The sequence below is a fragment of the Giraffa tippelskirchi genome, chromosome 4, assembly GCF_054371585.1.
Source record: "Giraffa tippelskirchi isolate mGirTip1 chromosome 4, T2T-mGirTip1v1.2.pri, whole genome shotgun sequence".
Taxonomy (NCBI): domain Eukaryota; kingdom Metazoa; phylum Chordata; class Mammalia; order Artiodactyla; family Giraffidae; genus Giraffa; species Giraffa tippelskirchi.
Window position 1 is genome coordinate 12,437,570 of NC_137278.1, and position 25,535 is coordinate 12,463,104.

Here is a 25,535-nt window from a genome sequence, read left to right on the forward strand (position 1 = left end):
GATTATGGATGTTTTTGTTCCCTTTCTGGTATGTGGCAAGCTAAGAGCACTTATTACATTGCAATTTCACGAGTACTGTAGTACTGAATGTACCATGAGTCAAGTCATAGTTATGTGACTTATCCGTAATAATAGACAGAATAACTTAGGATACTATATCAGAAATTCATATTTTTTTATTATCCACATGAGGAAAACAGTTTAATAAGTGTTTGCAATTGAGTGGATTTGACTTAAATAAACAAATTATATGCCAATTAGGAAGATCAAAACTCAGTTTAGTAAAAAATTTAACATAGGCTAAGAAGCTTTTTTAAAAATTGGGTAAGTGCACCGAATTGGATAATGGATTATACATAAACTTTGTTTATGACATGCTCTCATTTGCCAATGGATAGTCGGTTTTTGTATTATTAGTTTTTAAAAATTTTATTTATTTTTGGTTGCGCTGGGTCTTTGTTGCTGCGTACGCGATCTTTTTTCTAGTTGTGGCGAGTGGACGCTACTCTGCTACTCTTTGTTGCAGTGCGTGGGCTTCTCATTGCAGTGGCCTCCTTGTAGCAGAGCACGGGCTCTAGGTGCCTACACTTAAGTAGTTGCAGCTTGCAGACTCTAGAGCGAGGGTTCAGTAGTTGGGGTGCATGGGCTTAGTTCCCCTGTGGCATGTGGAGTTTCCCTGGACCAGGGATCAAACCAGTGTCTCCTGCTTTGGTAGGTAGATTCTCATCCACTGTACCACCGAGGAAAGTCCCCGTTTTTGTAATATGTTTTTAAATTTAATAAGCTTCTGTGAACCACCATCAGAACAAAAGTTAATCCTTAGTAACCTACATCTGACTTCATAGGTTCTTCCTATGAAGTCTCCCTTCATTGGTTCTTCCAGCCACCCCTATCCCAGTGCCTCCCTGCAGTAGCATTCTCAGCTTGAATTCTGTATTCACCATTCTCTTGTTTCTGGTTTTGTATATAGCTTTATCATATCTTTAGAGATTCTTAGATAGTATATCTTTTTATTTGGTTTTAATTTTGCAAAAAAGATACTCTATATTTGCCATTTGGGACATAGTATTTTTACTTAATATTGCATTGCTGAGGTTTATCCATATTGCTGTATGTCTCTATAGTTCCTTCACATTGCTGAATAACAATCCATTGCATTAATATACCGTGGTGTATTCATTTATTCTCTTGTGAATGGGCGTTTTGCACATTTTCCAAGGTTTTGCTTTTTTGCACAGTTTTGCTGTGAACACGCTAATGTGCATGTCTTGTCTCTGTTTGTGTGTAGGTTTCTCTTTGTGTATACCTAGGAGTCAAATCCCTGAGTATGGGATTATTTGATTTGTGGAAATTAGGCCAAACATTTTTTCCCATCTATCTATAAAACACTTTATGGATCTATTTCCTTTTCAACACTTAATATTGCCAGATTTAATTTTTACAGCTTTAGTGGATATAAAGTGGTTTTCATTTTTTATTGGTCTTGTGGTTTTCCCCCCATGTGAAAAGGTTATGACTTTTTTTCTCCCCCCTCTTCTGTGTTGTCTGTGCTTTTCTTTTGGATTTTAAGTCATCTTTCTATATTTTTGATACTTCTGTTGGATGTATGTTTTCCAGAAGTCTATCCAGTTTGTAGCTAATTCTTTCAACTTTCTTTGGGGTGTTTTTTTTGATGAACAGAAGTTCTAGATTTTAATATAGTCGTATTTTGTTGTCAACACTTTTGTGTTTTTAAGGAATCCTCTGCCTTTTTTCATTTCATATGCCAATATCTGTTCGTGTTAAAGCTGACATTTAAAGTCCTGAGATTGCAATGATAGAATAACAGTGAAGGAAGAAGATAGTTTAGAAAAATGAAAGCAGAATGAGGAGCATATTAGAATATGTGTGTGTGTGCTCTGTTGTGGCCAACTGTTTGTGACCCCATTGACTGTAGCCCCCAAGGGATCCTCTGTCCATGGGATTCTCCTGGCAAGAATACTGGAGTGGGTTGTCATGTCTCCTCCAGGGGATCTTCCCAACCCAGGGATTGAACCCATGTCTCCTGCATTGGCTGGCTGGTTCTTTACTGCTGAGCCCTTGGGGAAGCCCTCCCATAACAATGTCTATGAACAAAGCTAGATCTTCCTGTAACAAAAGTCTGTGAGAGAAAATCTACAGGGGTGACAGAACTTGGAGGTTGAGTTCTGCCAGGTTAGAGAAACCTGGGAACCACCTTAGACTTTCCGTAGGTACTCCAACACAAGTATTACTTGCCTTTTTATTTAAAGTTGGAATGTTTCTGAGGAATATTTCCTCCTGTAGTGCTTTGGGACCTTTCTAACAGTGACAGTGGCTTTAGCTTACACACTCTGATACTTTGAAAGTCTTTGGTTGTTCCCCTAGTCAAGTTCTATGTAAGAATATGTCTCATTCCATTTAAAAAAAAACAAAACCCTTATAATCTTTCTTGGTGGGGGAGCTTCCTAGGGTCATATGTCCAATGTCAGTATTTAGTTTACATTGAAAAAGTTGTTAATCCCAAAGGCTAGAGCTAGAGCTAAGGTACTTTCCTGTTTAAGAGGACCAAGCAAGATTCCTTTTGTTTCTGAATATTTTAAATATTAAAAATATTTTGAATTTACAAATATTTCATGCATACAGACAAAATAGAATGTTAACAAAAAACTGTATACTTAGCCACACACAGCTTTTCTTACATGTTAATGTTTTGCCAAATTTGCTTCAGATTGTTTTTCTAAGCAATAGCATCTCAGATAAGTACTGTGTGTGTATCCTTCCCTGATCCCTCTCTTCCCAGGGATAACTACTCTTGAATTTTTTGTGTGTTGTGTTGGATGTTTATAGTGAAAGAAGTGTTTGTGTTTGTATCTATAAATTATATGGAATATTTTATACATTTTCAAGATTAAATAAAAGCCATCATTTCGTACATATTATTCGGCAACTGTTACCTTTTCACTCAGCCTTGTTTTGAATTTAGATGGTAAAATGTAGTTCATTTACTGTATAGTTTATATCTTCATTTTCTTGTTGATGGACATTTAGGTTTCCAGTATTTTGTGATTATGAAAAGTGCTGTAGTGAATATTGTTATCTTACTGTGTTTTATGTATTGGAGTTTCTCAGAATAGTATTGTTGCTTGTAGTATATCCACAGTTTTTACTATCAGTTATTATTGAATTGCTTCCTTCACTGGTTTTATCCTTTTATAATTTTACCTTCTTTGGTTTGCACAGTTACATCGTGGATTCTCTAAAGCAGACATGTTTGTTGTGCTGAAGGTCATATGACAGTCTCATTTTACTACAGAAAAGTTGAAAGTTGTTTAGATTCTTGATGAATTTTTTCCTGTTTAAAAACCTTATTACAGAAATGTTCAAACCTCTACAACTAGAGAGAACCCCTGTGAAGTACAGAGAAAATGTCTGTCATCAGCTTTCAGTAATTATTAACATATGGCCAGCCTTACTTCACTCACCCTCATCCCCTCAACTAGATTATTTTAGAGAAGATCCCAGATTTTCACTTAATTTCATCTGTCAATACTTTCCTATATACACTAATCTCTGTATAGTATATATCTACCACTCTCCCAGAAGAAACCCACACTTATTATCAACCCCCAGAAATAATTCCATAATGTTATCAGCTTTTCAGCATTCAGATTTTTCAATTATGTTTTTTTAGTTTTAGCTACACTATTTTTATTTATTTATTTTTAATTGAAGGATAATTGCTTTACAGTATTATATTGCTTTCTACCAAATATCAACATGAATCTGCACTATTTGACTACACTGTGAAAATGTATACTTTTAAGAAATACATTTAAGCAGTGTCATATAAAACATACTTGTAGATTTCCGGTTTATCATGGAATCATGTTTTAAACAGATGGTACCTAAAAAGTAATCTAGATGTAGTCTAACCCTTTTACTTTTGTAAATGAAAGCATTGAGGCTCAGAGAGGTTGAAATTTATTTAAAATTGGACAGCTTACTGTAGCAGAGTTGGAATTAGAAGGCGCATCTTCTGACCCTAAATCCATCGCTCTTACACTAATTACATTGTGTTGCCTGTCTCATGTTTTTCATCAGTTTTCTAAATCTAGCGTTTTAGTATTTTTTCCAGTGGCTTTTCGTAAATATTAGACTACTGTACTGTCTGTGCAGTACTAATCTTGTGATTTACAACAGGTTGTATTTTAAAAGGAGTTTGTGAAAGGGTTGAATTATAATATCAACACTTGTGCCAAAGATATTGAGCTGTTCTGAAAAGCTGCTTGTCTTTTCTGACCTAGATACACAGTTTCCAACTGTGGCAGAGTATGCCAGAAAGGGAGAATGAGTGCTAGCAAGAGGCTGGAAATTAAATTGTTATATTATTGAGGAATTTGATATATTTCATTTTTAGCACTGTTGTATATGAAAAATTTTCTGTATTGATGTAGTACTTGAATTTATGCAGTTTTTGACATTTAAGACTTATTGTTTATTTTGCTACGGTGAAAACAAAATGACTTCTTTTGTTTTAAAATTGGTGATTTTTTTTTTAAACATTACTCCTTATTTATAGCTAGATTGCAGATTCTGACATCATTTTGCAAACCTAACTAAGGGAAATACTCTTGTCCATTCTGTGTCCAGATACGGTTTCTTTGTGATGCTCTGTTCTGTAGAATAACAAAAAAGTCTTTTGAAAACCAAAGGCAATGTCTGAACCTTGTTTATTACCAAGGTGCTGGTTTACACTAAAGAGTGCTGTCTTGGGCACAGTAGGGCAGAGAATACTGCTAACTGGCACATTCATTCCCCCCCCCCCACTTTGTTTTTTGATCGGAGTTGTCCCAAGATCTGTAAATTCTAAAGATACTCTGATGACCTTCTATCACAGCCGCTTAGTGAGAAGACAATAAATAGGTACTGTGGCACATATAGTTCAGCCTTTACTTCATGTTTGATCATGATTTAAAGAACTAGATCTTTTAAAGATCACTCTGCAGAATTAAATATATATCTGCTCTTTAGACGTAGTAATATGAATTGTAAAGTTGCTAGAGACCCAGCCCGAATTCTAGGGATAGCTCTACCAATGTGTGATCACAGACAAATCATTTAACGTCTTTGTATATTTGTGCTTTTGCGTTTTAGAAGTTTATAAAAAGAACTTTATACCATTGCATTTTTTTCACTAATTTTCAGGACTGTTGTAAGAATAGAATGTGATGCTGTATGAGAAAATATTTTGAGAAATTCATTTGTGTTTCTCCTTGAGTGCCAGAACTGCTGTATATGTCCAAAACAAAGATTAAGCAAAGTAATCAAATGCCAGTAGTAAATCCTATATGGAGACAACAGGATCAGAGGTGTTTTGGAGGAAGGGTTGCTATTTAATACAGGGTAGTCAGAGTTGGGCTCATAATGAGGTGACATTTGAGCAGGCACCTGAAGAAGTAGAGGAATTGTGTGGATGTCAGGGATAAACTATTAATAGCTAGGCTTCGAGGGTGGGGATTGTGTGCATTGTTTGAGAAATAGCAAGGATAGTAGTGTGGTTGGAACATAGTGAGTGAAGAGGGGAGTGATGGGGATGGGGGGATGAGACCAAGAAGTTAATGGGAATCAGATTATTGGAGATTTATAGGCTATTATTAGGTGTTTACTCAGAAACCAGAAGCCATTGGAAAGTTCTGAGCAGAGAAATGACATAACCTAATTTTTCAAAAACTTTTAATTTTATAATGGAATATAGTGGATTTACAATGTTGTATTTCAGGTGTACAGCAAAGTGATTCAGTTATGCATATAAATATATCCTTGAAATTCTTTTCTCATATAGGTTATTACAGAGCATTGAGTAGAGTTCCCTGTGCTATACAGTAGATCCTTGTTGATTATCTATTTTATAAATAGTATGTATATATTAATCCCAACCTTCTAATTTATTCCTCCCACTAACCTTTCCCCTTTGGTAACTATAAGTTTGTTTTCCAAGTAAGTGAATCTGTATCTGTTTTACAGTAAGTTCATTTATATCATTTTTTTAGATTTCACATGTAAGTGATATCATATGATATTTGTCTTTGCCTATCTGACTTCTCTTAGTAGGATAATCTCTAGGTCCATCAGTGTTGCTGCAGATGGCATTATTTCATTCTTTTTTTGGCTGAATAATGTTCTTTTGTGGGCTTTCCAGGTGGTGCAGTGGTAAAGACTCCACCTGCTAATGCAGGAGATGCAAGAGATGCGGGTTCAATTCCTAGGTGGGAAAAACCCCCTTGAGTAGGAAATGGCAGTCTGTTCCAGTGTTCTTGCCTGGAAAATTCCATGGACAGAGGAGCCTGGCAGGCTGCAGTCCATGGGGTCCCAAAAGAGTGGGACACGACTGAACAACTGAGGATAATATTCCATTGTATATATGTACCACATTTCTTTTATTTGTTCATCTGTCGAGGGACATTTAGGTTGCTTCCTTGTCTTGGCTGTGACATGACCTAATTTAAATTTTAAAGGGAACACTGTAGATGCTCTTACTGAGAATGAACTTAAGGTGGGGAAGCAAGAGAACAAGGTAAAGGTGTGAAGGGTTTGGTGATGGATTAGATGTGGGTGTGAGAGGAAGAGAGGTGTCAAGGATGACTCTCCTAAGTTTTCGGCCTGAGTTTTTGGAGGATGGGGTAGTTGGCTTCTGAGAGAGGGGAGACAGGAGTGGTAAAGTTTTTTTTTGTTTGTAAAGTTTGTTTTTGTTGTGTTTTTTTGAGGGACAGATCAGGAGTTGGTTTGAGAAACATTAAGTTTAAGATGTTTATTAGATATTCAGGTGGGTATGTTGATTATGTACATAAATGGAGCCTGGAGCTCAGGGAGGTGTAAATTTGGGAGTCCTCAGTGTATACATGGTATTTAAAGCATCAAGCCTGGATGATCCTGCCAAGGGAATGGTCTAAGATAGTAAAGAGATTAAAGGTGAGGTCTGTGTCCAGAGGCATTCTAACATTTAGATTGTGGAGATAAGAAAGAAAGGAGAGCAATTTATGAAGTAGGAAGAGAGTGGTGTACTGGGCGGGAGCCAAGGGAGGTAAAGGTTTAAGTGTGGAGAAGTCAGCTATGTCACTGAAGGTAAACTAAAGTCAAGGACTGAGACTTGTTCATGGCACTAAACACCATGGAAGTCCTATGGGACCTGACAAGAACTGTTTCAGTGAAGCATTGGGTTAAGAGGCTGATTGAGGTGAGTTTAAGCGAGAATGAGAGAAGAGGAAATGGAAACCAAAGTGTAAACTCAAAGAATTATGCCCTAAGAGGGGCAGAGAAACAGGCCATGGGGAGGCAAGAATCAAGGAAAGTTATTTGAGAGGAGAGGGATGATTACCGGAGTGATATTCTTATTTGATTTTTTGTTTTGACCACCTGCATGGCATGTAGAACTAGCATGGTATGCAAAACGTCCCTTAGGGAATTCAACCTGTATCCCTTTCAGAGGAAGCATGGAGTCTTAGCCACTGGACCACTGGGGAAATCCTGGAGTGATATTCTTGAGGGGATGGGATCTAGAGGATTTGAGTAGAGAGATTTCCACTAGATAGGAATAGGGACAATTCATTTGTAATAACAGAAAGGAAAGAATATATGGGAAAAGATATAGCAAGGTTGATATTTTGCTTGAAATAGGAAGCAGTTAAACCAGTCTGAAAGGAAATCAATCCCAAATATTCTTTGGAAGGACTGATGCTGAAGCTGAAGCTCTAATCCTTTTGGCCGCCTGATGTGAAGAGCCGACTTAATTGGAAAAGACCCTGATGCTGGGAAAGATTGAAGGCAAGAGGAGAAGGGGGAGACAAAAGATGAGATGGTTGGATGGCATCACCATCTCAATGGACATGAGTTTGAGCAAACTCCAGGGGATGGTGAAGGACAGGGAAGCCTGGCGTGCTGCAGTCCATAGGGTCGCAAAGAGTCGGGACATGACTTAGTGACCAAAGAAAAGGAAGCAGAAGGAATGTGAGGATATGGGAAGAAGATATAGATGTGAAGACATGAGAGAAGATGTGGAATTATACTTAGGAAAGTGGGGAGTAAGTATTTGTTTTCATTAAGTCTCCTTGAACATTACAGGATGTTTAGCAAATGCCAGGGTTCTACCTTGTGACCGCCAGAACACTTTACCTCACATTTGTAAATCCCTGAAGGTTGCAGTACCACTCCTGCTTGGATTGGAAACTGTTGGTTATTCCTTTTAAGGTTAGATCATGAATTTGGGGGGGGGCACTATTGTGTGATTCCCCCCCCCCCCAATTTCCAGTGTTACTGATGGGGTATAGTTAAGAGGGTTGGGATTTTGCCGGGATAGGATAACAAAGGGAATTGCTGGTGACAGTGAGTGATAAATGATGGATTGTGTAACTTCAATTGGATAAAGACAGAAATGAGGGAATGCAAAGGGTGGAGCGACTCTGAAAAGTGCTGGGGTTAGTATATTGTGGGCCCTGGTGGGGAGTGGGTGCCTGGGGTAGGAAAGGAGATGAGAACATTAGAGGAATGGAGTAGAAGCAACGGAGAGTCCAGAATTTTAGAAGGATCATCTATCTGGTTATGGAAATTACAAAAAATTATGCCAGGAATTAGAGGTGAGCTAAGTACTAATAAAGTCCTGGAGGAGTAGGGAGGGTTTGGGGGATTAATCTAAAATGGGTGAAATAAGTCAAAGAAATAGTAGAAATTGTGCTTATGGAAGAAGAGTCTGAAATTCCCTGTAAGTCACTATAATGATGACAGCCATGCAAATGTATGGGAAGAGAAGGTAACCTTTAAGATGGAGGCTTCTAAGTTATGGCTCTCTTTAAGGAAAGAGGAATCTAGGGTTAAATTCATATTTTTATTGAGCCTCTCCTGAGTGCAGGGCATGATACTGGATGCTGTGGAGATAAGGGTAAGTAATTTTATTAAGGAGCTTATGATAAAAATAATGAAAACTGAATAAGAGAAGTGTCATAAAGGAAGTTGAAAAAAGACTGGATGACTCAAAGAAGATATTATATTAACTTCAAGCATTAGGTAAGGCTTCCTGGAAGGGTAGATTTGAGATGGACATTTGATAACTAGAATAAGGACAGATCATGGTGGAGCAGCGGTTGCAGTCTAGATAAGGGAAAGGGTTAATGTGAAGCTTAGTGTTAGCACGTTGCATGGTGTTCTAGGGAAGATTCATTATTTTCCTCTTGGTTGGAACTATAGTGGTGAGAGAAATGACAGGGACAGAATTGCATTTGTGTTCTTTTATGGAGGGCCTTGGTGACACCCAGTATCTCAGTGGAGTGCCAGTTGTTTAGCTAATGAGTAGTCACTGAAGGTTTTAAAGGGGAGCTTGATGTTCTCAGAGTTTTCACCAAAGATGGGCTGAAGCAGGGATAGAATAGTTTAGGAGAGGATTAATTCTTGTAATTAGTAAAACATGGCAAAGCTATACACAGTAGTGTACAAGACTTCCAAATCTTTGAATTATAAATATCCTTAGTAGTAAAAGAAGGACTGACACTCAGGATTTCCATTCTTATGCTGTATCAGGAGCTTGCTTTATTTATGTTTTCTTTACTTGACTTTCAGGACAGCACAGTCTTCATTTTCCTCTCTCAGGCCACTTCGCTGACTCTAGCTGTTCCTCTTTTTCTTTTTCCCTGTTCACTAATCATCATCCTTTGGTGATCTTGTGGCTTTACACACTATCTATATGCTGAAAAGCACCAAATTTGTATCCTGATCTACACCTCTCTTCTGAACTCTAGGTTCATATCCAGTTACCTACTTGGCTATCTAATAATTATCTCAAATTCAACATGTCCAAAACTGAATTCCTGATCTTCATCCCAGAACCTCCTCTGCATGCACCTTCTATAACTCAGTTGCCCAAACCAAAAACCTTGAAGTCAATCTTGAGGCCTCCGCTTCACTCCCACTCCACATCCTCTACTAGGAAGACCTGCCATCTTTCCCTTCAGAATGTATCCATACTCTGATTGCTAAACTCTCTTAGTGATACACCCTTCCTTCCACCCTTGCCCTCTTTACTATGTATTTCAGCATAGCAATCATGGTGATCTTTTTAAGACGTAGTCAGATATTGTCACTTCTCTATGCAAAGCAGTCTAAGGGTGTCTCACTTAGTAGAAGCCATAATCCTTAAAGTGACTAGAAAGACCTCCATATATTAGGAGTTGACAAACTATGGCCCTGGGACCACTTTGATCCACTGCCTATTTTTGTATGAGCTCTGGGCTAAGAATGATTTTTATGTTTTTAAATGGTTAAAAAACTGGTATTTTGTGACATGAACATTAGATAAAGTTGAAATTTCAGTGCCTATAAATAATGTTGAATTGAAGTATAGCCACACCCAGTTGTTTGCATCCTGTCTTATGGCTACATGTGCACTACAGAGGCAGAGTTGAGTAGTAGAGACCTTCTGGTTCCAAAGCCTAATGTTCTTTTTATCTGGTCCGTTAAAGAAAAAGTTTGCCAGCTTCTGCCCTGTGTGGTCTGGTCCCTTACTTCCACCTGCAGTCCTCACTGCCCTTCTTTCCTCACGCACCTTGCTTCAGCCTTCCAACCGCAGTGGTCTCCTTGTGTCTCCATCTGACCAGGCACATTGTTTTTCCCCTGCCAGAAAGACTCATTCCTGAGATCTGTGCATGGCTCATGCCCTTTCCCCATCAAGGTTTACTCAGGCATCAGCTTCTCAATGAAGACCGACCATAGTCCTGCCCTCCTCTGTGTAGTGCCTGCACGTATGTGTGCCGTCCCCTGCTTTCTTCCCCATAGCACTTCACACTTTCTCACATACTGTTCAGATTACTTATTTTTACATTTATTGTTTTTTGGTTGTTTCCCCCACTCTGGACTTAGAAGAGTGGGAATTTTTGTCTGTTTTGTTCACTGATCCAGTCTAAGCGCCTAGAGCAGTGGCTGGCTTATTATAGATGTTCAATGAAGACTTGTTGAGATGCACTGAATTATTGGTTCTTTAACCAAATGAGTCATTTGACTGGTGGATACAGCTCTGTCATTCTGTCCCTGTTGTCAGGAATGGGGAAGGGCTAGCTTGTGTGCCTTCAGTGAGGCGATGTGGTTTCTAGTTAGCACTTCCTTGAACGGGGTTACTTGATAACATCTTTTCGATTCTGCTCACTGATAGTAAGTGTTCAGAAAGCTTTCTGATTGACCTAGCTGGCTTGCATAGTGCATTTTATGTTAGGAGTGCAGCTGTCCTGCCAACTTTGTTTACACTATTAATTGAGAAGGAACCTTTTTGCCTGTGCCCAATGTTGGAAGGCTTCAAATGATGTGGTGGGATTGAACTTTTCCATCATGATAGGTGTTTCCAGGTGGGAATGAAAAGCTGGATTTTGGAGTAGGTATATGTAATTTATGAGTTTACCAGTTTAGCATTCTCATATGTGCCTTTTTAATATAGAAAATAAAAGGAAATTTCCAGAGGAAAATACTGAAATTCAGTATTTTTTTTCAAGTTAGTAATGTACAGAAACTTAATGCCACCATGTAGGAAAAGTTTATTTGAAGAGATTTGGAAGAATTATTGAATTTATATGGTATTTGCTCTTCTTTTAATGTATCTGAGTTGGTTCATTTTCGTATGCCCTGTACTGTCAAGCACAGTACCAAGTACAGAATAGATGATAAATAAGTATGTATTTACTAGTAAATCTCTTTATCTTAAACTAATCCTCTTGGTGTATCAGCGAGATGTCTTTTTCTTATTTTATATTTGCCCATCTTTAATATAGTGGACAAAATGACAAACCTAGACAGCACATTAAAAAGTAGAGACATCACTTTGCCCACAAAGGTCACATATAGTCAAGTCTATGATTTTTCCAGTAGTCATGTTTGGGTGTGAGAGTTCAACCATAAAGAAGGCTGAGTGCAGAAGAATTGATGCTTTTGAACTGCGGTGTTGGAGAAGACTTGAGTCCTTTGGACTGCACGGAGATCAAACCAGTCCATCCTAAAGGAAATCAACCCTGAATATTCATTGGAAGGACTAATGCTGAAGCTGAAGCTCCAGTACTTTGGCCACCTGATGGTGACGAGTTGACTCATTGGAAAAGACCCTGGTGCTGGGAAAGTTAGAAGGCAGGAGGAGAAGGGGACGACAGACAAAAAGATGGTTGGATGTCATCACCCACTCAATGGACATGAGTTTGAGCAAGCTCTGGGATATGGTGAAGGACAGGGAGGCCTGGTGTTGCTGCAGTCCATGGGGTTGCAGTGAGTTGGACATGGCTGAGTGGTGGAACAACAAAATAGTTTTCTGGTGATGTGTGTAGGCTTTTCCATGTACAGTACCATGCCATCTGCAGATAGTGACAGGTTTACTTGTTCCTTTCCAATTTGAATTATCTTTATTTGTTTTTCTTCTCTGATAGCTGTGGCTAGGATTTCCAAAACTATGTTGAATAAAAGTGGCAAATATGGGCCCAGAGCTTGATGTTTGGGTAGGGTGTTTACTCTCCATACTAATGACTAAAAAGTGCTATTGGTGATCCATAATTTCTCCGCTGTGTCAGCCTTTTTTTTTTTTTTTTTTAATATTTATTTGGTTGCATTTGTTCTTAGCTGTGGCACATGGGCAGAACACCCGGGCTCAGTAGTTGCAGAACATGGGTTTAGTTGCTCCATTGTATGTGAGATCATAGTTCCCTGACCAGGGACCGAACCTGCATCCCCTGCTTTGCAAGGATGATTCTTAAACCACTAGACCACCAGGAAAGTCCCACTACATCAACTTTTACTTAGCATTCTTCTCTCTTTCTGTTTTCAACCAGCTTTCGTAATATGTTTCACTTACTGGTTTTACATTTTTATAAAGAGCAGCTTGTGGATTTTGTTTTCAGTTCTCATGTAAATGTACAGCAGTCTTTGGCTGCAGGATTCACAGCCAAGTACTGAATGGTTGAATCCTCTAGAATGGAGTAAGGTTGGAAATGGGAAATGCAAAAAACTCTAAATAGTACAATATGATCTTTATACAAAAGATAAAATTCTAGTGACAGGATGGTCTTTGAAATGTCTCTTACCATTGATGATGTTTTAGTTTGTGTCTTAACTTTGTTGTATAAAAGGACCCTGTGATTTGCAGTATATGTATGTTCCCTCTTTACTTTGATTTGATATATGGAATAATCAAAGTAAGTTCCATCTATTGTTTTGTTTTTCAGTCACTTAGTCATGTCTGACTCTTTGCAACCCCATGCACAGCGGCATGCCGGGCTTCCCTGTCCTTCACTATCTCCCAGAGTTTGTTCAAACTCATGTCCATTGAGCTGATGATGCCATCTCATCCTGTTGTCCCCTTCTCCTCCTACCCTCAATCTTTCCATAATTAGTTGTTATGTAACTTAAAAAACTCAATCTTCACTGGCTTATTTCAGGTGGATTTTGTAAGTCAGAGTCAGGGAAGTTGGTTATAGGATGTGAATTGTGTTGCATGTAGGTCACAACTTAGTATCATTTGACTATGAATGTGGGTCTGTTTTTTCATTTGTAGTATTGAAAGTGAAAGTAAAGTCGCTCAGTCCTGTCCGACTCTTTGCAACCCCATGGACTGTAGCCTACCAGGCTCCTCCGTCCATAGGGTTCTCCAGGCAAGAGTACTGGAGTGGGTTGCCATTTCCTTCTCCAGGAGATCTTCCCAACCCAGGGGTTGAACCCGGGTCTCCCGCATTGCAGGCAGATGCTTTACCATCTGAGCCACCAGGGAAGTCATTTGTAGTATTGGGTAGAGTTAAATGTCACCTTTAACTTTGCTGGTCCTAAAAATTCAAAAAGGATCTTTTTTTTTTTTCTTTAAGAGAGTAACTGTTAGGAAATTATTGTAGATAAAAGTAAAAAGGGGATTTCCTTATTTAAGGGAAAATTTAAAGGAAGTATTCTTGCCTGGAAAATTCCATGGACAAAGGAGCCTGGTGGGCTACAGTCCATGGGGTCACAAGGAGTCAGACACGACTGAGCACACGACACAGCACAACACACACAACATTGAGAAGAAGAGGAAGCTGTTTCTTGTGGGTGTTTATGTATTCTGTGGTGTGTATTTCTCCTGATAGTCATGTAATGCATATGTTCTATTTTAATAGCCTCTAGTTTTTCTTTTCTTTCTTTCTTTTTTTTTTTTTTTTTACAGCTGGCTTGTAGTATTTAAGGATCTCAGCAGTGTTCAGAAAAGCTTATTTTTACCTCACCTGGAATAAAATCTCATAAAAGTGGAACATAGGGGTAATAGAATGAGTCTTAGGCCTCTGGGCAGAAATAATGCTTGGGATTCTGGTGACAGCCATTCATGGGTAATGAAATAAAGATTGAGTGAATATTTAACATAGTGGCATAGCACTGCATATAGGTTGAGAGGGCACTAAGGTCTCTAGGGAGTTAGGAGAGGAGAGCCAAAAAAGCATACTGAATTTTAGGCCTGAAATGATTCAAGAAGAGACATTGTTCCAGCATATATTGTAAGTCTGATGGCAGTGTCAAGTGGAAAAGCCTCATGGTGACGAGCAAAGGTGTTACATTTCCAGGTGTCCTCATCTACTTTTCAGATAGGCCTGACTGATGCCAATTTCTGTTGAATATCTCATGGTTAATTGCAACATTTTCCCCACCAATAGTAGTATTACACTTTCTGGTTGTATTTCTTTACTGAATCTGTGTTTGTTAATGTATTCATCTCATTGAGTACAAGTCAGTCGTCTGCCAGTTTGTGGCTACCAAGAGAGTTATTTGTCTGGTCATATCACTTAGGCTCTTTGGGCCCAGGCCTTCAAAGGATGTTTTAGCTTTTTGTTTAAAATAAAGTAATTTTCCACTATAAAGATTGTTCCGTTTTATTCAGTAATATGTGTATGGGTTTCTCCCTCTGATATGAAACTAATTGTAAATAAGCATTTTTGAAAAGTTGTTTTTCTTTTTCTCTTGCAAGTGTACTCTAGAGAACAAGCCTTCAGATATCTTTGCCATATTGACTCTGAGCCATCAGGGGACTCAGGCTTATGAGGAGGTACTGTCACACAAAACAGTGTCTAGTGAAGACGACAAGAAAGAGAGGAAAGGATCGGAAGAAGAAGCTAAAATACTATAGAAAACCATGGTAGGTTATCATTTATAATTCCTTAATTTAGTTACCAAAGAGCTCAGTCATTTAAAATTGAAGCTATTAACAGTGAAGGCAAGTAAAAACAGTGGTGTTAATTTTTGGCTCCAATGCATCAGCTGAAGATGCCATTCTACTATTTAAGCAAAGCGAATGAGTTCAGATTTATTATGAGCCCTTTAAACCACAAGATGGAGCCCCATGAGCCTGCAGTCCATAAATTATTAAGTACAAAGGAGGGAATGCTCATAAATAATATTTTCTAATAAAACTGGTATTAGCAAACTGATACAAATGGCTAAGGTGACCTTGAACTTGAAATTATGTAATTTTTCTCTAGCTTTCTACCTGAAGCTCAGTGTTTTAAAGTCCTGAACCAGTTCTTTAAGTAATAATTTGAAGGGTTTGCAGTTTATAAAATGTGTGTATTTAACTGAAAAAGACACCGTTTTTTTTTTTTTTTTCCACATGCTTTTGATTTTAAAATAAGGTCAGATATTGAGTGTATTGAGGATACTGAACTGAATATCCTGGAAACCTTAGTTTTTGTGGAAGGTTCGTACTTAAATTGAATTTGAGATATTAGATGAGGTCATAACCTTTCCTGCCTAATTTTTTAATTGGTAAAATATGCTGAATTTTTTTGCCTCATATTTTGGTTCTGAAGGATGTGTAATTTTTTTTCTCCCCTAAGTGTTAGTGAGAAAAGGCTTAAAAAAGATAAGTGTGGGGAAAAGCACAAAATATTAATCCTCTGTGTTTTTGAAATATGTTGTTTAGCAAGTCTGAAGGTATTTCTTTAAGAAAGATTTTATTTAAAAAAATTTTGTTCTAGGGTTTGTTCTAGCAACTTAGTTGACTTGCTCTCTAAAGAAGGAGCTATACTAATATTTTAATGGTGACTAGTGGGGAAAAATGTTAACTTGGGATGGATTTTCTCTGTCATTTAGTTTTATGGTGAGCTGTGGCGAATGACACTATAACTTGTATTTCTTCCCATATGAAATGAATTGTTTGCCTCTTCAGCTTATTTATCTCTTGAAGTCTAGATATTCTTACTGCTTAAACAAATACTTTATATATATTACTTGTCATAGTTGGTGAAAATTCTTTTCCTAGTTTATTCATTTTAAATGTAGCTTGTTCATTTTGCTGTTTAGTGGTACAAGTGTCCTCATGGTATTTGTAAATTTGGAGATATTCAAAGGTTTTTGGATGTGTGACTCATGAGTGTGAAGGATCTACTCTATTAAATTTTCATGAAATTCATTCTATTTCTAGGTTCTAATCTGCTCCACTGATTTCTGGGCCAGCATGTCATTTTAATTGTTGCTTTTTAAATTTTTGATATTTTATTTTAGCATAATGGTACCATCCATCCACCTTTGTAGAATAGTTCTTAATGCTGTCATTGATTCCCCCCCCACCCCCATGAGCTTTAAAATTATTTTTGTGAAGTACTAAAATGAATCTATCTTGGGGGAATTTTGATTGAGAGTGTGTACGTATTTGTAAATTAGTTTGAAATTAATTCTTTTACAATATTTATTTTCCCCATTTTGGAAACTGGAATATCTCTTACTAATCTGTTTTAAAAATTAAAGCATCACACCAAAGGTTTGAATGCCAAATAGTAATATTATGATGTGGCCCATAGTTTTACTGTCTTGTTCACATATAACTTTGTATTTTATATTATTATATTACAAAATCTCAATTTTTCAAAGTGCAGAAGTATTCAGCAGTTTGGAAAGGAGTGACTGGGTATCACAAGTCACCTGTATGCATTTCTAGATACTCTGCTGAAACTAGGAAGTGTCTGTTTCTTGCCAATGATGTGTGATATGGATGACCTTTTTTGATGTGATATTGAAAGCACATCTATTCAGCTAAAAGATGGAATATATATAATACTGAATGTGATGTGTGTGAACTTTTCCAAAACATGAATGAAAGATTTCAGATTTTCTGGTGTGGAGTTCAGTAGGATGGGTTTTTACTTCCTTTCTTGAGCAGTTTCTTGTTATCTCAATGTTAACTGTTTCACAACAGTTTGACAGTTATTAGCTATGATTTGACTCAAATATATTTGTAAGTCATCCTTTTCAGGTACCATTTCTTTTATCAAAGTAATAGTTTTCTTTCATCTTCTGACAGAGATCTATCAGATCTTTTGCCAATGATGATCGCCATGTTATGGTGAAACATTCGACAATTTATCCATCTCCGGAGGAACTTGAAGCTGTTCAGAATATGGTATCTACTGTTGAGTGTGCTCTTAAACATGTCTCAGATTGGCTGGATGAAACAAGTAAAGGCACAAAAGCAGAGGGTGAGACAGAAGTAAAGAAGGAAGAGGCCGTAGACACCTATTCCAAGTAAGTGTGACCTGACCTTTGTGACACTTTCTTTGTAGTGCCCAGAAAAGTCCAGGGTCCCATCCTGCTGGGTTACACTTGGTATGTGGTGTTCTTTGGGTTTTCTCATTTATATGACTGTAAACAAGGAAGTAAATGTGGAATTTTTCTGAGTTAAATTTGAAGGGACAGTAAAAGAGGAATAATGATTAGAGCAGAGAAACAGGAGAGAGCTGTTCAGGATCCCTTTAAAAAGGAATACAAGCCCTTTAAAAAAACCTCTCTTTTAGAGATTGTGATATGTCATCTTTTTCATGTGTTGGTTTAGTCTCCTAAATTCAGAAATAAACACTATAGTTTTTTTTGGTCTCTGGGGAAGTCATAAAATGTCATTTTTGTCAGGTGTTTAAAAATCCTGATGTAGAAGAAAGAGTGCAGGAGAATGTCCTCTAAAGGTATTTTTGACTGTATCTTCCTTGTTGACTCCCAGGATTCAGTGTAGTGTCTTGCATGTAGTACATGCTCATTGGGTATTGAATGAATGGCCTTATGGGAGCCAGAGCCTTCAGCTATTATAGCAGTGTTCCCAGTGCTGCAGCAAAAGTGAGCTATGAGTGGGATAAAGCTGAGGGAGAACTAGGAAACTTTTTATGTCTTGCTAAACTTAGAGTTATTATTTTGAGCAATGTCACTATGATTGGAGTAAGAATATAGTTTACTTTGAAAGATGAAGCTCATTTGACTGCATTGTATTAGTGGGATTAAGAACATTACTTTGACTACAACTGGTAAATTGAGGATAGAAGTTACAGAATTTTTTTCTCAGCCTTTCAATTCTAAATCAGTGTGATAAGTAGACAAAGAATAGTGGGAAGGTATTGATAAATTGATTTCTTTAAATTAAAAGAAAGATAGTGTAACCTTTCCATCTTCAGATGAAAGAAAATCAGTATCCGTTTCCAGCTGAAGGTTACGTTTTCTTGACTTTGTTAGCTTATTACAGGTAATATATACATTAGCCATAGATTTGTCAGCTTGAAGTTTCTTGGCAGTAATTCACTTTTTCTTACATATGATGAGTTTAAAAAAGATACTGTCAAAATATAGGTTTATTGGTAATTAGTAGTATCATCCAATAATGAAGCTCTTTGTATCTCAGTCCCTGTGCAAGTTAAATAGTCATAAATTCCTTACTTATAGATTAACTGATTGATTGGCCACACCACAGGGCTTGTGTCATCTTAGTTCGCAAACCAGGAATTGAACCTGGGCCACAGCAGTGAAAGTGCCGAGTCTCAACAACTGGATCGCTAGGGAATTCCTGCATTCTGTGTTTAAGTTGCATGTCGGAATGTGTTTATACCATTTATTGTGGTAAAACTTACATGATTTGCTGTTTTTGCTATTTCTAAGTATTTTTCAGCGAAGTCAGTCCTTTTAAATACATCTCTTTGCTGTCAAGGCTGAGCAGACTCTTGGACAGTGCTCCAGTAGACACTTGGTGAACTGGATCAGGTCGCTGAGTTGTCAAGATGTTTAAAACATAATGTGCTGTGTGCTTTGTTTGAATTTTTAAATAGTGTTGTAGGGACTCTGTAAAGTGTTTCCAGTTTGTGAAACATTCCTGGGTTGAGCCCTTGGGTGTCATTCTTCCCGGTTGGTAGAGCTTAAGGTGTAGAATGATTGTGTCCCTATTTTATATAAAACAGAGGCAGGCATGGCTTCCAGACAGAGCTGTTGTGGTCATAGACACGAATTATGCTCCTGATGTGTGCTGAGTACTGCAGAGGGCTCAGAGACAGGGAGGGCTTGCTTGTATTTATTAAGCACCTTCTATTGCCAGGCACTGTTAGACAGCTTTTCCCTGTGTGCTCTTGTTTTACCTCTTTACAAACTGACTCACAAGTTCCCACTATTTGTATTTTAGAAATATTAAATATTTAGCTTAATTTTAATTAATTCCCTGTATTGGGGTCACTTGCTTTATAATACCTCATATTCAAATTCATTATTAAAATTTAGAACTGGATTAGGATTTAGTTTCTCTGCTCAGTCTTGCTTTCTTCTACATGGTAAGACCAAGTATATCATATTTATGGTATAGAATGTAATAAGCTAATAAGGGCTAGTTAATAACATCTACTATTTATTGAGTGCCAATTACTGTATCAGATTATTTTTCACATTATTTTACAACAAATATGCTAGTCTCTATTACTGTTGTCTGCCCTCCACCCCCATTTTACTTAAATTTCCAGTGCTTCATATTTGGTTATGAAGAAAGAGTGACTCAGAATCAATAACAAATTTACCTTGCCTAAGCTCACTGAGTGTGTGGTGGAGTCAGGATTCACATTCAAGTCTGTTGGACTCGGATCCACTTTTCTTCACATCTTCACTTTGATTATCCATGACCAAAATGTGAAAGTACAGAGCACGGAAAGACTAGGTGAGGGATCTGAGGATCAGAAAAAACTTCACAAAGGAGGTAGCGTTTGCAGTTGGCCCTCCAGAGAGTGAGTAGGGTTTTGTCAGGCAGTTAAAGTAGAAGAAAAAATAAATCTCAGCAAGGATCTAGGTGTGAAAAAGTATCAGGACTGTTTAAGGAATAATAGCTATTTTTTATTGAGCTATTAATATATACTAGGCTCTGGACTAAATTCATTACTTATGCTAATTATTAATAAATGATATTCTCAGTACCACTCTGAGGAAGGTATTACTCTGTTGTTTTTTTTGTAAACAAATGAGGAAATAGGTTCAAAACAGTCAAGTAATTTGTAATTTGTCCAGTGTCATATAGTAAGTGGCAGATCCAGGATTTGAAACAGGAAGTCATGCTGACTCCTAAATTGCCTCCCAATAAGCCCATGTCTAAGTGTTCAGCGGGACACCAGGAAAATAGCAGGCCGAGTTCCGTCCTTGTCGTGCTTTTGGAAGACTGTTCTGGTTGTAACATACTGTATACAGTAGATGAGATGCTAGGAGTTTAGTCAGGCCAGTGGAGAGGTGGTTATTGAGGTGGTTTAGGTGAGAGGTAGTAAGAGCCTGAAAAGAAGCTAGTTTGAAGACAGGGGTTTGAGAGTGATTATGAGGGGAGAATTTATAAACTGTTACTAGGTTTGGGAGAACGATGAAAGAACAGGAATACAGAGGAAAAAATAATCAAAAGATGACAGACTCTATTCTTAATATCAAATAATGCCCTTTATTTGGTTTAGTTGCTTCAAAATGATTTTTATTTCTTTTTATACTTATACCACCCTTATAATTTTTCATTGCTTTGATGTTTATTGAATCTCTCAGGTGTGCCAGGCGCTGATCTGTGGCTGAGTTATTTATGATTTCCTGTCTTGTTTCCATTGCCACTGTTCTGTTTCTCTTTTCTCCAGTTCATTCTCCAACTCGGCTAACTTGGGCTCAACTCTGCTGATTCTTTGCCTTCAGCTAGAATGACCTTTTTTCCCTCTTTAACCAAATCATGACTCTGCTGAAGTCACACTTGAAGTTTGCCTTGCTGGAAGTCTCTAATTTTGACCTTTCTCTTTTCTGAAATTGTGATGCAGTCATAATAATGTAAAGAGCTTGAGTGTTGTGGTCAAATCAACTTGAGTTTGAATCTTGTTGTTCACTCGTTCAGTCATGTCTGACTCTGTGCGACCCCGTGGACTGCAGCACCATTTTACTCTATGTGAACTTGAGCAATTTATCACCAGTTTTGAGATTCTCATTCCTTGTCTTTCAAATGCAGGCTCTTAGGTCTAAATGAGATTTGTGGCACGCAGTTTGTTCTCAGATGTCATATTTGTCTTCCTTCTTAAGCAGGTTTCAAACAGCTTTTATACTTAATCTGCAGTGTGAGCCTCTATAGCAGGAAAATTTGGAGTATGTTCTCCATATTCAAACAGTTGCTTACTTGTTGAATAACCACTAAGTTTAGTTACATTTTCATTTGTAATTGAGGGAAATGAACTAATAAACTTTAGGTATTAAAATCAAGGATAGATATTGTTATTCTTATGCACCATTCATGACTTGATATGGAGAAGGCACTGGCAACCCACTCCAGTACTCTTGCCTGGAAAATCCCATGGATGGAGGAGCCTGGTAGGCTGCAGTCCATGGAGTCTCTTAAGAGTCAGACACGACTGAGCGACTTCACTTTCACTTTTCACTTTCATGCATTGGAGAAGGAAATGGCAACCCACTCCAGTGTTCTTGCTTGGAGAATCCCGGGTACGGCGGAGCCTGGTGGGCTGTCTATGGGGTCACACAGAGTCGGACACGACTGACGTGATTTAGCAGCAGCAGCATGACTTGATATTCTTTGAATGTCCGTTCTTCTCATGACCACTGGATTTGGAATGTGTGTGTTGACAGATCATCTTTGGGTTCCTCAGCTCTTCACTTTTATCACATTATTCTGCTTTCCCCATAAACTTTTATGATTCCTAGAATGCTACATCTAGGAGGAGTGAGCTAGGGCTTACCTAGCCAATAGCCATTTTACAGTTACAGATACTGAGCCAAAAGGCACTGCTAGGAGCAGAGGTTAGGTCTTTTCATTTCCACTCTGATGCTCTTTCTTAGTATACTACAGTGTTCATGTTTCTCACAATTCTTTAATTGCTGACTAAAAGATAAAAGGAGCAAGTTTGAATAATTGAAAAGATACTTAAGGGGATACAGTATTTTTGGATTTTCCTAAGCAATATAGATTTAATAAAGAATTGAGAGATCTATCATTTGAAACAAGTCTCGCTATTGGTTCTTTGTGTAAGATAGTTTATGAGCCTTAAATCTGAGACTTACTTTTGTGGAATTTTGGATATCTGGATTATGTTCTCCCTTATCAATTCATATGGATAGCCAGAAAGCCAAGTGATGATTAAGTTATAGTTTCAGAAGTAGGCTGTGAAAGTAATCATTCAGACTTTTATTTTTAGGGATCAAGGTGGTCGGACATTGTGTGGTGTAATGAGGATTGGCCTGGTTGCAAAAGGCTTGCTGATTAAAGACGATATGGACTTGGAGCTGGTTTTAATGTGCAAAGACAAACCCACAGAGACCCTGTTAAATACAGTCAAAGATAATCTTCCTATTCAGATTCAGGTGAGTACAGTTTAATTGTACCTCTAGGAGAATTTGTAAAAAGGTAAATAGGTAGTGCTCCTCATTAATTTAATAAAAAGAAATTGATAACAGTAAAAGGTAAGTACAGACCGCTATTCTGGGTCTGTGCATCATACATCACATCTAAGGCAAACTTCTGGTGATTAGTATTCAAAGTACAGTCTTAAATTTTTCACATGTATCTTGCTGAGAGTCTTCATGTTTTCCAGAATAGGCCTCTCAGTATTATAAAACTCTAGAAGGTTTGATATAGTGTGGAAAAGAACAAAAAGAGCCTGGACAACTGGAAACTTTCATAGATGCTAATTTTTTAAATTGAAGACTGTGTTCATTTCATTTCATTCATTCATTCTGTTAGTAGAAATTCACTATTAATTCCTTGTTTTCAAACCTTTTCCACATTGGGATGCATTTAGAGAATTTTAGTGTTGTCATGTTTCCTGGAGGATGCTGCTGGAGGCTGAGGGCTCCTCAGAGCTGAAGGCAATTGGTTGGTCCAGGGCTGTGGTCACTTTAGGACCTGCTCTGCCAGCCTGCTCCAAGGGTCAGCTGAAAACCATAATCACCTTTGATTTTCAGATGTGTTACCTTTGGTATAATTAGATTATAGCTTTTTGGTGATTTTATATCAGTTAGTCCTTCAATCCATGTTGCATAAATAGATATCAGTACACAAGGTTGAACTGTGAGTTGTTGAATGCTCTCTTTTTTTGTAGTTGGTTTCCTTTGTTTGTATTTCTTCTGTGGAGACCTTTTTTCCCCCAAAGTAATATGAATTCTAAATTTGTCTTTATTAACTTTGTTACTGGATCATTTTCTTTCATATTCACCAACTGATTTTCAGAACCATCTTCCTGACTTTAATCTGCTGTTCCTGGCACTCAAATTTGTGTTACTTGTTGACACATTCTCCTATATTAATTTCTGGAACACTTTTTTTTTTAAAATCATTTTTAGATCTTAATGCTTTCTGAGTGACTGAGCAAACATATTTGATTTTTCCATTTTCAGTTCTGATTGAAGGAAAGTTTGTGTTCTTTCAAGGGTTAAATTCATTTCTTTTAAAGAAAGATTTAAAAGATTAAAGACTTTTTAAATCGTTATGTGATCATTTGAGAAGGGAGAGGTGTAAGCAATATGGAGTACAGTAAAGAAAGCTCAGTAACGGGTTTCTGACTATACTTTTTGTTATTAGAATGTTAATGTTGTAAAATCCATCTTTTTCCCATTATTTTTATATTGTTTTAAAGTTTAATCTTTATTTCTACTTTTATTATAGTGAACATTGTTATTCTTAAATCTGTACTAGAATAATAAGCAAGGAGTTGGACATATGGAGGCTTTTCCAACCATCTTACCCCCTTTTCTGTTCTCTTTAGTGAGTTCTGTTTTATATAAGAGTGGTCATATTTTCAGATGTGTCAGGATGGAAAAAGGGTTGAGAACCAGTGCTATAAGAAGTTGAAGATCTGTTGTATTTCTCAATATTGAAGATACAGAAAGTTGGAGCTTCAGTTGTACTAATAGAGATTTCTCTGTGTAGTTCACAACTGTGTGAACTCGGTATTTTCTGTTTCTGGGCACCACAGTTTTAAACTTTTTGTCAGGCTAGCAAGTGTTTGAGGGAAGGGCCTGGGAGAGAATGCAGACTGTGTAAACTGTTTCAAATTTTAAGAGACTAGGGCTTTTTAACCTAGAGAAGCTGTAAAAAGATACAGGTATCTTCAGATCTTTGAAGAGCTTCTCGGAGAAGGCAAAAGTGGCCTGAACTCTTAAGACCAGTGGTGGACATTTTAAGAAACATATTTAACATAGCCAATAGAGTTATCCAGCAGTGAAACCAGCTGCTTTGTGTGATGGTTGGATCCATGACTGTAGGTGTTTGGGTAGAGGTACCCAAATAAAATGGGGATGTAATTGTACACCCACTTCATATTAATTTGTGTACATGTACACATAGTTGCTATGCCTTCATATGTGTACACACAAGCATGGACATCTTATTATTAATACAAAAATGTTTTAGAAAATCATTTTAAATGGGATTTTTGCATTTATTCCCTGCCTACCCCTTTTTTCTTGGTGTTCGTTTGGAAAACCAATCTCTGATACAATACGAACTTATTTCTTTGTGAATTAAAAACCTTTTCCCTGAGCATTTATAGCAAAACTGAGTTTCAGCGTACCTTAATTAATTGGGATTGTATCAGACCTTTTCTCTGTGTACTCTTTTCTAGGATGATTTTAGAACTTCCTTGAGCAGAGGAGGAGAAGGATGACCAAAACCAGAGTCACTTAGAATTAGTCTAGCCCAACACTCATATCATATTTCATTACTTTGGATGTGTCTTATAGAGTGATCTGCATGTACGGTTGAAAAATTGACTTTGCTTTTTCTCTGAGACATCTTTACTGTTCTTATGCAAAGTGAATGTGAGCAATTTTCTGCTTTTTCTCTATATTCTGGTTCTGGTTTTTCCAGCCACTATGTGGCCTTTCCCTTTCTTGGTTTCCTCTGTTCAAAATTAGGGTAATGAATTTTCAGTTTTCTATCTTTTTTGGGATGTTTAATGGTAAAATGCTGTTCTTATACAAATGACTTTGAGTTCCTTTAATGCACAGTTGATGAGTAGAGAGACCCAGTAGTGTTCCTGTTCAACTATTTATGTTAGGTAATATATATTAAATTTTACCACCAAGAAAGGCCCTGTGTAACTTACTAAACTATATATTTAATGTATAGTAATACATTAAATGTTTACTTAAAAACGATCCTAATTGGTGATAATTTTTTGTATAATTGTTTGTTAAAAGAAGCAGTGAACATTTCCATGTGGATGTCAGATGACTTGTCCCAGAGAAGGTCTCACTGGAATGATCTC

The 25,535-nt window shown here is 37.4% G+C and overlaps 1 protein-coding gene across 41 annotated transcripts in view; it reads left to right on the forward strand.

Annotated features, from left to right (window-relative positions):
- The window catches only part of STRBP (spermatid perinuclear RNA binding protein), a 143,670-nt gene that overhangs the window by 59,928 nt on the left and 58,207 nt on the right, over positions 1-25,535 (forward strand). For all 41 annotated transcript variants that reach the window (XR_014081850.1, XR_014081851.1, XM_081588698.1 and 38 more), the window contains 3 exons: positions 14,993-15,160; positions 17,321-17,541; positions 22,467-22,632. Coding sequence is in view for 39 of the 41 variants with exons in the window: in XM_081588698.1 (XP_081444824.1) it covers positions 15,158-15,160; positions 17,321-17,541; positions 22,467-22,632 (390 nt within the window). In the remaining 2 variants the exon portion in view is untranslated. The remainder of the gene's footprint in view (positions 1-14,992; positions 15,161-17,320; positions 17,542-22,466; positions 22,633-25,535) is intronic.